General features: G+C 35.8%; 1 protein-coding gene across 8 annotated transcripts in view; it reads right to left on the bottom strand.

Annotated features, from left to right (window-relative positions):
• The window catches only part of MPDZ (multiple PDZ domain crumbs cell polarity complex component), a 140324-nt gene that overhangs the window by 66067 nt on the left and 56644 nt on the right, over positions 1 to 17613 (bottom strand). For 6 of the 8 annotated variants that reach the window (XM_087822664.1, XM_087822659.1, XM_087822666.1 and 3 more), the window contains exons 9-17: positions 15781 to 15895; positions 15356 to 15444; positions 10503 to 10686; positions 9672 to 9740; positions 7147 to 7256; positions 4814 to 4960; positions 3789 to 3953; positions 1762 to 1947; positions 435 to 644 (exon numbers count right to left, since the gene is read on the bottom strand). In XM_087822664.1, the coding sequence (XP_087678790.1) occupies positions 435 to 644; positions 1762 to 1947; positions 3789 to 3953; positions 4814 to 4960; positions 7147 to 7256; positions 9672 to 9740; positions 10503 to 10686; positions 15356 to 15444; positions 15781 to 15895 (1275 nt within the window). The remainder of the gene's footprint in view (positions 1 to 434; positions 645 to 1761; positions 1948 to 3788; positions 3954 to 4813; positions 4961 to 7146; positions 7257 to 9671; positions 9741 to 10502; positions 10687 to 15355; positions 15445 to 15780; positions 15896 to 17613) is intronic. The other 2 variants (XM_087822661.1, XM_087822662.1) reach the window with 1 other exon arrangement.

Genomic DNA, 17613 nt, shown 5'->3' with positions numbered 1-17613 from the left:
AGACAACAAATATGTTGAAACTGACAATGCAGGACCTTGTGACTCTACAGATTTCACTTTATCCCAACCTAATTAAAGACTCCACTGTTAGTTGCTAATGCTACTGATTTCTCTAATACTCCACTATACGTGTATAGATATTTTAAGGCATATTTCTTTGAAAATATTTTATTCTGTATCATATTATTATTGAATAAAAAAGGTCAAAAGTGAAGCACAGTGTTACAAATTTATTTCCAAACTTCCCTTCATTTCCTTTACTCTTTTAAAAATATTATTCAAGATTAAATCTTTACTCTCACAGAGCCAATAATCATGCTGATAAAAAGTACCAAGTCACGATTCAATCATAAGAGCACGTGAAGCTAAAAGCAAGCCCACAAGCCATGTTGTTTGTAAATGTATAAGAGAGTCAGTAAAATACAAATTCTTACAGGTAAAGGCTTGGCAACTCCTATTTTCACAGTTCCTGACGGGGCGCCCTTCAGAGCCTGAACAGCTTCCTCGAGGCTGCTGTTCTCCAAGTTGACATCATTGACAAACATGAGTCGATCTCCAGGGAGAAGCCGTCCATCATTTTCAGCAACACCGCCGGGCACCAAGGAACGAATTACGATCACAGTGCTTGCTGGGTCGATTGGGTCCTGACAGCACGGAGAAAGACAGGGAAAGCAGCTCCGCTTTACATGGGAAGTGTCTTTACGGGTTGTCGCCCTGAATTTTAATGGGTGGGTAACTGTTTCAAGTGTCTTCAAAAGAATGTCACTAAGACTTCTGATGAGTCATCTGGGCAAAGGTTCCCTCGTTCTAGAGTTTAGGACGAGTTCACCCTAAACAAGGCTCCCTCACTTGCCATCATTCCCCAGGTGAACCTTTCAAATTATACAGATAACTTTCAAGTAATTTTAACTTTTGATAAACTCTCAAATTTCATAACCATCATCTGAGGCTAGACAGATGTCAGATATAGGGCTTATTAACGTCGGCATTTGTTAAATAGGATATAATTGTTCGGAAACATCAGTAGATGTGAGTACACTGTCTTTTGAAATAAGGAAATATAAAGAGAGGCCGTAGAGAACTTGGTGACGCAGTGTAAGATATACAGCAACCTTGATATCAGCACAAGGCCCAGAATCAGGCCCTGTGAACAACACATCCCGGGGCCACCGGAGATGGCGCCTGACTCAGTATTAATTAATGAGCAGCACAGCGGCGTCTGCCAGAGGCCGCAGCGTTCCCACAGCTCCTCACTGCACAGAACACAATGCAGGGGAGCAGCGGGTCACATGGGCCAGCTCAGGCTTATTCATAAATTTAGTCAAATGACAGGAATGCGGGAATTTATAATATATCCAATTATAAATCTGTTATTTGCTTCAGACAAAATAAGTATCTAATGCTTTCTGTCTTACCATAGAAATATGAACTATCAATTAAGTGCATGGAAATTAAAAATAGTTTGGACATGAAGACCCAAATGTCCAAAAAAACTGTATTTCAACAATATTCCTAAATATTATTCTGCATATTCTTCAAATCCTCAAGAGCTGAAATAAAGAAGAACTCAATGAATTCAATGTTAAAAAAAATCCTTTATGATAATGAATGAATCATTTAAATTACTATTTTGAAAGATTTATCAGGAACATGAAAATGTCTTTGAAGACTAAAACGTTACCTGCTTTTTCTCTATCAACAGTGTGCCCTTAGTATATACCATCTTTTATTAAAAAATTGTTAAAGGTAGGATATATTTACCTGATAATCTAAAATGCTGAAACCAAGTCCTTTGCTCCCCTTCTCCAGTTCGATATGCTGAACGTCTGCCTCCCACATGGCCAAAGGTCCTTGAACCTTCCCTGCATCCTGGCCCACGCTGGGCATCTCCAGCACAGGATCCTCTGTCTCCGAAGACCCGATGAACTCGCCTAGATCTACGTGAGGCTGGTAACAGACCAGACAGCTCTTATTTCAGAGGCACCAGATTAGAAGATACACATAACAACACCCCAAGAAAAGGGAAGATTCTCAGTCTCTCTTCAGAACAAAATACCCTCACATAAGAGTAGCAACAGCTTATTAGGAAACCTTTAGGAATTAAGGTCATAATTACTGGAAGTTATTATACAAGAAGAAATACCTAACTTACAACAGGCATTAAAAATATATGGTTCAAAGATTTCATATAAAAATACAGAACAATTATATCTCAGCAGCATGACTGTGGGTGATTTTCACTTTTTTTCATCAGTTTCGGAATCACCTCTGTAGTCAGAAGAAAAAGATAAAGCTATTTTAATATTAAAAAATCATCCTTATGATAAATAACAATTCAAGAAGAAATGGCCATATGTAAAAGTTCCATGCTTTATGCAAACAAGGGTTCTAAGTTTCCGTGTCTTGTGCACGAGATCCTTTCATTAATCAATTAACACACATAGGGGCCAGACAAGATTAGAAATTAGAAGGCCTAGGCTTGAAGATTATCTCCAGGATTTCTTATGTGTTGCCTTGAGAAACACTCTTAACCTGGGCTTCGTAGCTATCATCTCACAGAGTTTTGAAGATTAAATTAGGTAACATTTATAAAGTATATGGCACAGAAACAGAGGTTCAAAATGTTAGCTTCTTTAGTAAAAATAAAGTGAATTTAATTTTTAAATTAAAATCTAGGTGAATTAGCTCTGTTAATCCAGATGAACACATCAAATTTAGGAAAGATGTATTTTTGATGAAAATCTAATTTTTAGAAAAGTACACTATCTTTGCTTTTAATCAATTATTGCACAGCCTAGGACCACAGACACAAATCTGTCCACCTGCTTTATTGTAATAATCCCATTTACACCACATAAAAATGTGCATGGCTATGTATGGGACTATACAATTTGAAATTATGTTTCTTATTCTACCCTGTTCTAATCACCCATGTGAATATTAAACTATACACTTTATTCTTCAAAATTTTCAAAATTATTCCTCTTTACTGATTCCTTCAGTATAACGTAAGTCAAATCCTAACGTCTTCATTTAGGTTGCAAATTATGCAAAGTTCAAATCATAACTTTAGATATCTACTGTGAGTCTTCAGAAAAGCCAATGGGCTCCATTTCTTGACATTTTGATCTGAATGGAAATGAACAGAAAAATGGGAGTTTCTGGATGTCACAGAGTATTATCTGACATGTAGTATTACGAGCTCAAATTTCTCCTATTTTAAAAGTATCGAGAGTGTGCAAATACGACCTATATAAGCAGAAATGATGAGTCCACCCATATTTTAGAGATTCACTGAGCAGTAACTGTGTGCCAGGCCCTGAGCTCAGTAGGTTACAAAAAATTATATTTTATCACATAGATACTATATACTCACTATTTACATATTTCAACTGTCTGCTCTGTAAATGTGGACGATGTGAGTACTGACCTCATAGGAATAGTATGAATAAACTATATAAGCGTGCAGTGGGCAATAATAATATCTAATATCACTCCATTACCTTATTTTATGTACACAGTAATGCTCCAAGACAGGCAACATGACTTACATTGTCCAGAAGACAAAACTGATGTTCAGAAAAATGAAGTGCCCAAGGTCACCGACCCGGGAAGTGCCAAGCCGGATTCAAGCCCAGGTCTGTCTGACTCCAAGGCTCTCTTACGAGCCAGGGGCAATGTGAGGAAATCAAACAGCAAATAATAAAAGAGGCTTAAAATTTTTCAAATGCCATTTAGCTTTTCCATTATACATTCAGATTAGTCTCACACCTGCATCTATCTGATACCTTTTCTGTTAGTTCAATATCACGTAAGTCCAGGCCGTCCAATTCTGACGGGGTGGCGGGTGGCACAGTGCGGCGGCAACACACCATGGTCACGTCTATGGGCAGTTCTTTTAAAATATTCACCACATCTTGGTGATTTTCCCCCAGCAAAGGTATGCCGTTCACCTGTGGAAAAAGAAAGTTGTCCAAGGAAGCACATCTCATACCATAAATATTCTTATGAAAACATTTTTTTCATTAAAGAAATATAAATTTTACTATTACCATAGTTCTGTTGCAGTCAGAACTATAGTTAGACACGTAACACAACTATGGAAAACAATTTACATGCAAGTTTCGAGTCTTGTCGGGATTGGACCTTCTAAAGCACTCTCAGAAAAAAATCACTAGCTTTCATCATTGTTTGATTTGACGGTGTAGTTGGAAAAGAGTTCATAAAAACCCAAAAGATGAAAGGGAAAAAATTATTTTAAAAACTGACATATTATTAAATGAAAAAAATAAAATAGAAAAATGGCCCGTGTCGTGTGCTAGCATATTTTTGATAAAAGTGGGGCAAAAGAATATATTCAAACTTTCTCATTGACACGTTAAAAATATCCAGAAGGTTGCATGGAAACAAATGTAACATTAGTTACCTAATGAAGGGTGATGGAAACTGGGTGGATTGGAATAGAAAAGAAGCTTTATACCGTAAAGCTTTGCACTCTTTGTGATTTTGAAATATGTAAGTGTATTACCTATTCTAATAGCTGGATACATGTTTAAAAAAATTAAAGAAGTTTTTATAGTTCTCTGGAACTAAAACAAGCAAACAAACTCAGCATGGAATTAGGTCTGAAAATCAATGCAAATACAGATTTGAAATTTCTGCTTTGGATGGAATTTTATTTGTAGATCTCTCTCAGGTATCCTTTAGAGGGGAAATTTAAAATAGGAACTTACTTATTCACCACATGAAGCCTCCTGCAGCCTTTTAAGAATTTAATTTGGGGGAGGGAGGGTAAAAGGGCATAGCTCCTTACTTCCAGTAGCTCATCTCCGCTGAAAAGCTTCCCGCTGTGTCCAACAGGACCTTCTGGTAGAACAGAGCGGATAAAATGATGTCCCACTGTTGCTTCCAGGCTTATCCCCAAGCCACTGTTCTCACTGAACTTGCTCACATGGGCCACCTGAAAAAAGGAAAATCATCACAATTCTAATATTCTTTCATTTTTTTCAATTCTCATGTATGTATCTTACGTTTACTCAAAACAGGTCAACTTTCTTACGAAAGCTTCAAATATCTTATTATAAAGTTGCAAAGCTTTGGAGCCTTGCCCCTGAAAGAAGACTGATATCAGTTTCATGAACCAACTGAAAGCAAAAGAAAGTAGTGAGATGCAAGAACCCAAAACTCTTTGCTGTGCTTACAGACACTGGTAACAGATGGAAGGTAGTCTACGCAGATACTATCAAACGCCTGAGCTCAAACAACAGAATAGAAAAGATGCACACTTAGCACTTACTATGTGCCAGGGACTGTACTAACCCCACTACACAGAGTATCTCATTTGCTTCTCATAAATAGATACAGTTTATATCCTTGGTTCCCAAGTTAGGAAAATGAGGTTCAGAGAGGTCACCTTAACCACAGTCACCCAGCTGGTAAAGATCATTGAACAGAAGCAGTCTGAACCTAGAGCCCACACCCCTCATTTATGCTGTTTTGAGAGACAACACTGGTCTTTAAAAGTGAATCAAAGGTTAAAACAAGAAAATGACCTTCCTATTTCCTACTGTTACACAAAGTAACAAAGAATGGTAGAAAATCGCCCATTTTCATAAAGAATCCATTGATTATATTAAAATTGGAGGGTATACTAAAGATTACCGACTTCACCCCGGGGGAATTTTACAGTTAAGGAAACTGAGGGATAGAGGGACTGAGAAAAATACTGTTTAATTAAAAAAGCTCTCTCTCACATCTTAATATGCGCAGGGTTCGTATCAGAAGCTACATCATCTGACTCTGAAATATAATGCTGGATGAAATCCTTCTCACTCCTTAAAACTCATTTTAGATATCACTTCCTCCAAGCAGTCCTCCAGGTCCCCACTGATAATGCCCATCAATCCTTCTCTCTTCTACACCACCACTCCTATGATTATATATATACGCTGTGTAACTGCATAGAAAACAATTTAAAGACAAATATATGTCTTACTTGTACTGAAGGCCAATAAACAACTTAGTTCTTTCTTATTTACAGCACACTTCTACCCTTGACAGAACTAGGAGTGCCAAGTGCACAAAGGCCATTCAAAGTTCCCAGTCTCAGGCCTGTGACGAAGTGGCTCTTCAATTACCACCAGAAGAAGGGCAGTCTCAGTTATGCATGCCAGCCTGCCTCACAGAAGGACCATCTCAACTTCCTTTCCATGTTAAATTAACCACAGTGAAGCTGGACTTGATTGTGTTTTTGCTCAACTCGATTTAAAATGGTCATAACAGCTGTACTTACTCATTTCTTAATTGGCTGTTAACCATCTTGAATGTTTAAAAGATCGATCACTGTCATGAGTGTTAAATGAAACATGAAGAACACTGCTTGGCACAAAGTGCTCAATAAATGCTAGTTGTGAATATTGTATGAAATCTGTTGTCTTTTCTCTCTTCTTATCGAGAGTTACTTAGATATTATAAACAATAAGAGAAATCTGACCTAACTTGGCATTACATTTTTCTTTTTGAAATCCCTGAAATTTGCTGGTGTGCATCTAAAGATTGATAACTTGCATCACCTTTGTTAAATCTCTTTTTAGGAAGCAGATGACAACTGCTATACTAGTTATGCAAACTGTTAATAAACATAAAACAATCAGTATGACAGAAGTTATATGAAAAAGCATATAAAAGTAAATGTCTTAAGTAAGTACATGAGAGTGGTAACCCAGAGGGTAGGCAAAAGTCTGTTTACAATTCTGTATATAGTCGTGACTTACTTTTATTTTAAAGTAAATGCTGTCATTCTTTTCTGATTCTTTCTATAAATCCCAAGTTTAAGAATCAGGAAAAAACCTTCCTAGTATCTATACAAGATATAGTACCACCAGAAATATTAAAACATTGATGAATTAGGAGTTCTAAAACTTCCATCCCATTTATTTCCATTCCTTGGTTACTACCCAACTTTCTCCAACCTGAATTTTTTTAAAACCTGAATCATCACATTTAGGTCTCTGGAAAAAAAAAGCCTTGGGCATTTGCAACTTCTCAAAGACTCTTTATGATGATCGTTTTTATTGCTCTCGTGAATTTCTTACTCAAACACAGTTATAAGTGAGGAAGTTAGGGAGGGAGGGTAAGGTAACCTACCACTATTTCATAATTAATTCCCATAATCTTTTGCCACTTTTTCATCAAGGCAGCTTCCTGTTGTTGTGCATCTTCTATTTCTTCTATCTCAGCTAACAGCAAGGGATACCCTGAAACAGTAAACACAATTAAGTTAGTGAGAAACTTCAAATATTATCCTTATTTTAACATTCTGTATCAGGGGAATGTGATCAAAACTGTCTATCACACAAAGACTTACTCACCACCCAGTGTATGAGTTGCTCTATTTCTCTACACTTTTAATAATTTAATTTAGAGCCCTATCATCTACATGTTCAAACACTATTCTTTTATGAGACCTCTTTTAAGTCTTGATGTTATTTCTACTGCCTTTTACGTTAGTTTATCTATTTCATTTTCATTTGGTTCTACAGAGTAAAGAAGGACCATGCTACATCTTAGCAAACACAGACAAAAGAAATTAACAAATAATATATGCAACTCCATGTTTAATAAGTAAATTTATAAAAAATGAGAAAAAAATGAAAAACTGAGAATGTACATTAAAATAAAACCCCATAATTGAAATTGCAATAATTGGAAAAAGGAAAATGAAAAAGTCTGAAAGAAAATCACTAAGCAAATTATGTAAACAATATTGAATTAAAACATTAGCTAAAATAAAAAACTGGTTGAAATAAATTTACAAGTCATATTCAAAGATTTCCGTATTTCATCATAGATTTCACTCATAAAGGTTGTCTTTTAAAAAAATCTCCACAAGGAACGCTCCAAGTTAAATTTTTAATATCCCTTTTAGCATTCAAATTTCAAATTTAAAGTGTTCCAAAATTCAGATGTCTTAACTGCCTTCTATTTAATGGGATTAATGAGCTTTCACTTTAGGCCTATTTTGCACATTCGTTATGCCTTAAATTAAGAAAATGATCTGGTTTCTCCTTGAGAAAATGAAAACAATAAACTATATATAATTTTTTAAATTTGGAGACTAGCCACACCCAAATGAGTATTTTCTTTTCAAAATTAAATTCAGTCCAGGGAGGGATAACTACACAGGGGTGAACACAAAGTACATGGACCCTCCCTTTCAATCTGATAAGGGTTAGAAAGAGGGTCAGCTCAGGCAAACCTCCTCCCATCCCCCCTTTCTCTGGTTCTGCTGTCCTCACAAAGCTGCACAGTGATTCAAGCAGGGTGGGATTCCGAACGCAGAAAGTGGGGAATCTGTATGGGGCTGTCAACAAATCTGAGATCTGTCTTCATACAACCAAACCTACAGTTGCACAGCCCTCCATTCCCCCCTCTCCCAACTGCTCCAAGACAAGATTTCAGGCATATTTAAAAAAATCATCAAGGCCAGTCTTTTGATCTTCCTGGGAAGTCAAATGACTTGTCCAGGCTCACACAATGGGTCAAATTTCTGTGGAAGCGGCAATGAGATCTTATCCCCTTGTGTGACGGCCAAGCACTAGGGTAGATGCATTAGAACACAAGCTTTTCCTTAGTTTATTTGTTTGAAAAGGAATAAACAAATGGGGCCCTTGAGCAGCTCCCATCTATGCTCTCACATATACACATTCACCAAGGCAAACTAGATGGTCTGAGCTTTCAAGAAAATCCCCCATCCCCATCCCCACTTACTATCTTAAGTTTCATGCTTTGAAACATTTTTATACTTTCTCCCTACTCCTGATAGTCACTTTAGCCTAAGTAATTTCGTCACCTATTAGTGTAAAACTGGCAGAATGCAATTAACCCGTGAATCTTACACATCTCACTCCAGGGATACCATTGCAAACACAAATATTGCTTTAAAATAATAAAAGTAAATAAAAATTCTCAGCAAAAGATAAATAATTTAAAAATGAAGTAGTAGGTATTTTAAAGAACTACAAAGCTTCAATAAAACTGTTTCGTGAAGGGCGGGATTCAAATGAACGGAGATCAGACTTGGAGTTTGTTCAGTGGATTTAAGCTACCAAAGTACCTAGGACCACGTGACACGTAAGAGAAGCACACAGCACCTGGCCTCAAACGATCACAATAACATTCAGGCATAATTACATATTAAAACTTTCCAATATTAAAGTTTAGAATTTTTTTTAAATGGAGAAGAAAAAGCCTCCCCAGATTGGACAGTTTCATTCCTAAGAGCTTATGCTTTAAAGATCCCCTTGTGTTTACTTTAAAAATACTTTATAATTTTATGTTTGCTTGTTCAATAAGACAGAGATATGTTAGCTGTACATAAATAAGGGGACTGAAATACAACCACGTATGTAACTGATTCCTACAGGGTTCTGGTTTAAAAAAAAAAAAATGTAGAAGAAAGAAAAGATTCACTCAGCAAGAAAATATGCCAGCTATAAATGAACTATTTTAATCTACTAGAGCAATTAATCACATCTATAAATAAGGATTACAAATATCTCCCTTTTTGAAAGTTTTTCCCCCCTGAAATTTATAATATGTCCATAGAGGCTTAATCACATTTATAGAAATCAGTTCTCTAAAAATCACATTAGCAACAAGTAAGTGTTTACCTTCTTCAATTGGTAATATGCTGGTTTTTCTCCTCAAACATAAAGAATCCTCATCTTTTTCATAATTTTCTTAAAGAAAAAGAATACCTAGTAGTTATAACTATAATATTACCAAGCATCTGAATTTTTCAAAGCCTACTATATATATTTGAACCCCTACATGAGAAATTATTTTTTTGTGAGTTAACTCTTCAAGAACCACATGTTCTTGGAGGAAATGTCTCCTGTTAACGGGACAAAGAAGTAATACATTTCTCCTGTGATTTGATTTCCTGTCTCCTAGGACTGTCGTAAGTCTACGGCATAAACACCAGAATAGTTAGCAGTTTGAGAAATGAAGTAGCACTTTCAAACCAACAGCCTGACTGCTACCAATTAACCCTCACACCAGTGAGCTACCTGGGGATGTCAGTACTTTCCAGAGATACTCATGTATGAGCAGGTTATGAATGACATTTCTAAACAGGAAATTAAAGCCGATTCCTTCAAGGAAAGGCTCAGGAGCCGGAAACGTCACGGGGCTCAAATGCATAATCCAGGAAGACAGGTTCCCCTTAAAGAGAAGATATGACGATGACATTCAAAAGTAAGGCAAGGACTGAACGGTGAATGACAGAAACGGTGACTGAGTCAACACGACAGGCAGTGCCCTGCTTTACTCTGGATCCCGTTCTACAGTCAGTGAACACATCCCAGCTTCGTTAAATTTCCCTTTCACTTGATTCATGCTAAATAGTGAAGACGAAAAACGATTTTTTAAATAACTTCAGAATTAGGGAAAAAATGGCAATGACGTCAGGGTGTAAGGGAAGAGCAGACGAGCGGCATTACCTTTGCTTATGCCGGCGCTGACAGGCGCCAGGGCCGCATCTTTCGGGACACCCTCCCTTGCCGCGGGCTCAGCTTCGGCCTTCGTTCCTCTCCTCATTAGGGTCAGGTGCACAGTCTGTCCCGTGTGTCGCAACACCTCTACCGCTTGCTGATTGGTAAACCCCTGAAGGTTTGTGCCATCCACCTGGTAAAAACAAGGTATTAAAAAATAAATGGATATTTGTACCACCAATCTAGGAAATCAACATAATTGTGAAAAGTATTCACAGAAGAGAGGAAAAATAACCACATTAGGATGTAGGAAAATTTATCTGCACTTACAAATCAAAGAGGTCCATGAAAAAACAGAAAACAAATTTAAAAAAACCCAAACTAACACCTGTGCACATCCTGGTAAAATTTTTGGATTTTAAGGATCAAAAGGAAAAAAATCTACCAGCACCTAGGGAACAGAGTAAACAGGCTATCCACGGAATTTGTGGTTAAAAAAATTATGAACCAAGAGTTTTATACTCAGCATAATGTATGTGAAAATGAAATTATGGTTGAGATGCTATGATTATTTACATCCTGCACTAAAGTAAGTTGTGAGAAGGTATTTTTAAAAGCCATGCTCAAATTTTATATTCTTTAAACCTCAAAGACAAAAATTAATCTAAATTAAATAAACATATTATTTACTCTCAGGGTCGTGAAAGAGAATAAAACTTGCAAAAATCTCAACTTTGAGGTTCCATAACAGTTCTTAAAAGGCATAGAACTTAGGCTGAAAGCATTTATTTACAAAAGGTTCTTACTGTTCAACTCTTACAAAAAGAGTTTTGTTAAGAAAAATCAAACGTATATGATTTTGTTTACTTAATAGCAATAAAATTCAAATATGTAAAGGAAAAAACATGTTTTTCCTTTATTTTCAAAACTTGATGACCTAAATTTAAAAACATATTTCTTACTCAACTGTCAGTGATGATAGCAGCACAGGAGAAATTGCTATAATGGAATAATCACGGACTTTTAAACCCAGACTACAGTTCAATTTCTCAGTATCTGCATCTGTAATATGGGAATGACGGCACTTCCCAAAATTACAATGCGTGGCTCTTTGTACTGGGAAGATACTCAGCAGCTGATATTATTAGTAGAGTGAAGAGGTGATTAATAAACATGAAAATCCCAAGCTTTCATGGGAGCAGCTTCTGTTCCATGTAATTAGACCCATTATACCTATGAGACAAGGTCACCAAAGCCTAAACCAAGGCCCAGGCCAGCTCTGGTCCCTCACTATCGGGGGAAGAGAGTTAAGATGCGGTTTTCGACCCAATGGTGCCACAGACAGGACTGCAGGGGAACTAGGCACAGTGGCAGCAAATTGCCTATGTGCTATCTTAAGAAGAGATCTAACTTCCTTATAATGCACACTAGAGATACATCAATTAACAGGAACAATTATAGGGAGAAATACTAGTTGGAGCAATTCAAATATCCCAGCTTCTTTGCACACTCAATTAGCAGGCCAACCCCTACCCCAAACACAGTCTATACCTAATGTGCATAAAAAGTCACAGAACATCACAGGCAACACTGGACACTTTTCCATATTTACATGCTTGTTTAATAATATTTTAATCACAACTCCATATTGCTTTTAGCCAGAATCTCTTTATATCAATCTAAAAAGAATCAGTATATATGTTTTTATCTACTGACTAGTCAACTTTAAAAATAGAGTCCTTTTATCAAATGATTCTTATATACTGATATATAAAATGGGGGAACAATGTGTTCATTCACTTTATTATCTTCCCCTGTAAGATCTATAGTGAAACCCTAGTGGTCCACAGAGCACAATGTATAAAACAGGAATCCTATAATAAAAATGTTTTAATGTTTTAAAAATAGTAAGGAATAATTTCTTAATCTTGCCACCTCAACCATTACAAAGTGAAAACAATGTATAGCTCCAAATAGCTGTTACCAAAACAAAGACTGAGAAAAACAAACACTGCAGTTGTGAAAATACAACTGGTGTGAAGAACTTTACCAATATCTCGAAAGTCCACAAGATGGTGATATTTTGCACTAAATTAAGTCATAATCAAAGCCATTCCATGATGTTCCCCAAAAGTTTAAGGTGCTTCTAAAAATGTTGCTAAAAAATTAAAAATCAGAACACTGATGATGATGAAGACAAATGATTTTATTGAAACCGAAAAATATTTCACAAGAAGGGTGCTTCCACTTTTGGGTCAACAATTTCCTTCATCACTGACCTTGCCTAAGCAAAATTACATTTAAGGTTCCACTTATATAAGAATGAAAATAATAACAAGGTGGAGGGAAGCTACTGGGAGACTCTTTCAAATGTATAATCACTTTAGGCCCTTATTAAATATCTGCTTAATTAATTAAATTGCATTTATGTGCAAAGTATTATATCAGTTAAAATAAATGATTCATTTGGTTTTCCTAAAAACTGTAAAAGGAACATTTCCTTGTCCCAATTTTGTAGGTGAAAGGAGCTTGCTAAACACTTAAGCATAAAGTTATCATATGATGCAGCAATTCCACTCCTAAGTATATACCGGAGAAATGAAAATATATATCTATACAAAAACTTGTACATGAAAGCTCATAGAGGGATTATCCACCAAAAAGTGGAAACACCCCAAATGTTCATCAACTGATGAATGGATTAATGAAGTGTAATATACCCACGCGATGGAATATCATTCAGCAATAAAATGAAATGAACAATTTCTTTTACATGCTACAACACAGCTGTACAGTGAAAACATTATGCTAAGCAAGAGAAGCATCACAAATGACCACTTATTGTATGATTCCATTTACGTGCAATGTCCAGAATAAGCAAATCTATACAGAAACTAGATCTGTGGTTGTCTAGGGTTGGGAGGAAGGGGGAGTTAGGGAGTAACTGCTAATGTATGTGGGGTTTCTTTTCAGGTTAGTGAAAATGTTCTAGAATTGATGGCGATAATTGATGCACAACTGTGAATATACAAAAACTACTGAGTTATACACTTTAAATGGATAAATTGAAGATTATGTGAATTATATCTGGATACAGTGAATTTTAAAAAGCTTTCTAATGAATTGAAGTATACAGCTTAGGGAAAAAAGTAACGTAGCTATGTTTCCAATTTTTAATTCAGTATCAAATATAGATTTGGAGTCTGTATCTATTCATTCTCCCTTTCCTCCAAAATAAAAAACTTAAAGTAGTTAATTTTCATTGTATGTTAAAATGGAGATACCATGGGAAAGCTCATTTCCAGGAGACAGCCAGTGCAGGTGGCAAGCACAATTTGATCTTGACAGTAGATTTAGACATGAACAAGTATAGTTAGGAGCTTTATAGAACTAAGTCCAAGAACTCAGGGAGTTGCAATGCAGAAGCAAATGGCAGAGATAAAGGATACCTCTACCTTTTCTGTTAAATTGTGGTAGAAAACACATAACATAAAATTTACCATCTTAACCATTTCTAACTGTACAGTTGAGGAGTGTTAAGTATATTCACACTGTCATACAATAGATCTTCAGGTGTTTTCACCTTTTAAGGTGAAACTCTGCACCCGTTAAGCAACAGCTCCAGCCAGCCCCTCACAATAACCACCCTCCTTTCTGCCTCTGTGGGTTTGACTGCTCTAGGCACTTCATGAAAGTGGAATCATACAGTACTTGTCCTTCTATGACTGGCTTATTTTACTTAGCATAATGTCCTCAAGGTTCATCGATGTTGTAGGATGTGACAGAATTTCCTTCTTTATATCACTAAATAATTTTCCATTGTATGTATATCGCATTGTGTTTATCCATTCATCTGTCGATGGACACCCGAGTCGCTTCCTCATCTTAGCTACTGTGGATAATGCTGCTACGAACAAGGGCTCTTCTACCTTAACGTTCTACTTTCTTACTATTATTAATACATCAATGAAACCACAGAAAATTAATCCTAAGCAAACACATATTAAGATAAACTGACATTCTGCACACTGTCTTCCAAAGACTGTTAATACGTGTTTGAAGATAGACAGACCCCATGATTACAAAAGTTTAGGAAACACTTAAGCAGAAGAGTTAAACAAGTTTCTCCACTGCAGAACTTCTCAGTCTTTGATTTTTCAATGTGCACGGTGGATCCCTAAGAGAATATATCACCTATAGTTTTTTCTGAAGTTATTTAACCAGGAAGCCCGTGGTCCAGGATCTTTTGGATTTGTGTTCTAAGAAGGAGTTAGATAGTCCCAATTCCACTGAACACTGAACTGAAAGTCAGATTCTTTTGTACACTGTCTTGAACAGCCACATGTTTAAAACATACTGATGTTATGACAATAACAACATTGGCCTGATGTAATTAGAGAGGCTGGATCTTTATGCTTGTATAGTCTTAGAGCTAAAAGTAGCCCTGGTCATAGAGTATGCTAACATAAGAAAGAAAATAGACACATTCCAAATTCAGATTCAAGTAAACTAGAGGTTATGGCATCTGGTCTTTACCTGTGGTGTCTACATCTAAAGTGTAACTATGCTATTAATGTCACTATAAAGCATAATATTAAAGCTACAACCAGAAATCAGATATATCAGAAATTATCCAAGAATGAAAACCTACCTTTAGAACTGAAATTAGTAAAGATTCTATTGAATGCTCTTAATTCCACAAAATAATAAAATTGGTAATTGCAATGACAGCCTCAAATTAACAAAGCAAGCTTAGATTAGTACTGAGCTTAAATTAGTATTGAATTCAAAACTGAGTAGACTAGGAGAATGCATTTCTCAACCACGAAAATTAACAAAGTAAAATGAAACGTGTTACTTACTGCTATAATCTGGTCTCCAATTTGGATTCTTCCATCATGATCCACAGCACTGCTCTTTGTAATACTTTTTACAAAGATTCCTGAAGGTTCTAAGATTGGAAATAGTTTTATTTTTACTATTTACAAAAATCACTCAAATGAATAATATCCTCTAGTATCCAAATACAAAGTCCTACTTTTGAACAAATATAAATCAATAAGCCACACAAACAAAACCAGGAGTAGAAACACAGGCTAGAGAATAGGACAATGGTTTTGTCTCTTAAATACAAAAATCAGAATCATATCCATTAAATTGTTCCTAGAAAAGTTTTGACTTTATCCAATAATATAAAAATATATAAATCAGATTCAGCATCTCATAAGATAATTATATTAGAGGCAACTGTCAAGTTAAAAAATAAAATATTAATATTGAACACTACCTAGTTTTTTATCTCCAATGTAACCGGCAATGGTAATTCCTAATCCTTGGACATTTTTAGTGAGCTCTACATCAAAGGTCTCACTTTCTTCACTTTTCTGAGTAGAGGCATCAATCTAAAATAAAATGGATACATAAATATACAGAAAAATAAACATGTAAACAAACAAGATGAGCTGAAAAAGCCAAAACCTTTATTTAGGCACAAGATGTAATTGGGTGCCAGAGAACTCTGCTCAAGGGCTATAGTAGAGAATACTTCTTCAATCTTGATAACATGCACTGAGCACCAAATCTGTACTAAAAGGGAATGTCAGCAGTAAAGCTGAACACATACCCTTATCAGAGAAATAATTATTGTTTGTGTACACAAAACTTTAAAAATCAAATAATTTCTTATTAACAAGTCTATTTTCCAAGATGCTCATCTGCATTTCTGAAGCAGTTTGGAGGTTGAAAGAACTCACGTTTTGAATTCAGATCAAGTTCCAATTCTAGATTTGCCACTAATTTTTCTAAGCATTGTGCTGTTCAACTGTCTATCGGGAATAAAGATGACAAGTCCAGCTAACACTTACTGAGCAGTTTCTGTGTAACAGGCAGTTGACATGTCTTAATTCACTTACTCCTTAGAACAGGCCTACGAGGTAGGCACAATTACTGTCAATTTTTCTTTGGGGAAACTGAGGAACAAACTTTTTTTCAAGGACAACAATAAGAATTCTAGTAGAGGCAGAATTCAAATGCTAAGCAGCATGTAAGGTCCCTAGTGGAATGCAGGGGTCATGGTGCCCACTCAGGACATGTTGCTGGTATTACTATCGTAAGTTGATCGTCGACTGTAACACCCAGGATATGACTTCATCTATCTTTCAGACATATTATTAATACACTGATGACTATTTTAAAAAACCAGTGAAATGCACCAATGAGCTATTTAAAATGGCCCTTGTATGTGTTTTGTAAATACTTTAATTTAAAAAGCTACTTATAAGTATGCCTTTCACTATGATTTCCTTTATTCCTGCAATGATAGCTGAAAGTAGGTTTCTCTAACATGCAGCATTGTTATTAATTATATATTGGCCTGAAGGGCAAGGGTCTCTGAATTAAGCATTAGTGGACTAGTACAGTAAATTCTCAGTAAGCTACTGGCATTATATACTAACGTGGTGTCAGTAGAATCCATAGAGAACCCTAAGAAGATCACAATAGAATGAAGGCTATGGGTTGGAAAGGACATGTTGGTTGGGGCTAGCAGGTGATGTTTTCTGATTTTAGGTAAACTGGACTCTATTTCACTGACAGTCCACCTAAATGAGATATAATTTTATTGTAAAGTTTCATTTAGTTTTTCTCACTGCACATAATTATCTGTGCAAACTTAGCAAAAAGTTTAAAGTTTAGATAATTACAAGAAAATGACAGGATGAAATCTGCTTCAATTGAAACAAATGTGTTTTCTATTTTTAATAAGACTTATGCGAGTGCTATTTTAGAGGGTGGCAATTTGACTATCGAATGGTTTTAAAAGGGGCACAGGCTTCAGAAATGATGATATGCACAGAATAGATATTTTTCCAAGCTTTCAATTACATCAAGTGGTTTTCGGTATTGCATTCATTTATATATGCTGAATAAAATGTTTTTGTTTACCACAAAAGAATGCCACTTAAATACTTTCATAAACAAGCTTTCTTTCTTTACTTCGTTCTCTGCAAAAAATAGCAACCAAACTCAATCCTGAAAACAACAGAATCATGGAAATTTCAAGTGTTCTAATAGTTTCAAAGGGCTTGTGGAGGGGGTTAGGATACTAAAAAAAGAATTTGAA

The sequence above is a fragment of the Miniopterus natalensis genome, chromosome 12 (genome assembly GCF_054644295.1).
Source record: "Miniopterus natalensis isolate mMinNat1 chromosome 12, mMinNat1.hap1, whole genome shotgun sequence".
Taxonomy (NCBI): Eukaryota; Metazoa; Chordata; class Mammalia; order Chiroptera; family Miniopteridae; genus Miniopterus; species Miniopterus natalensis.
This window is presented reverse-complemented; position numbering and strand designations above follow the sequence as displayed.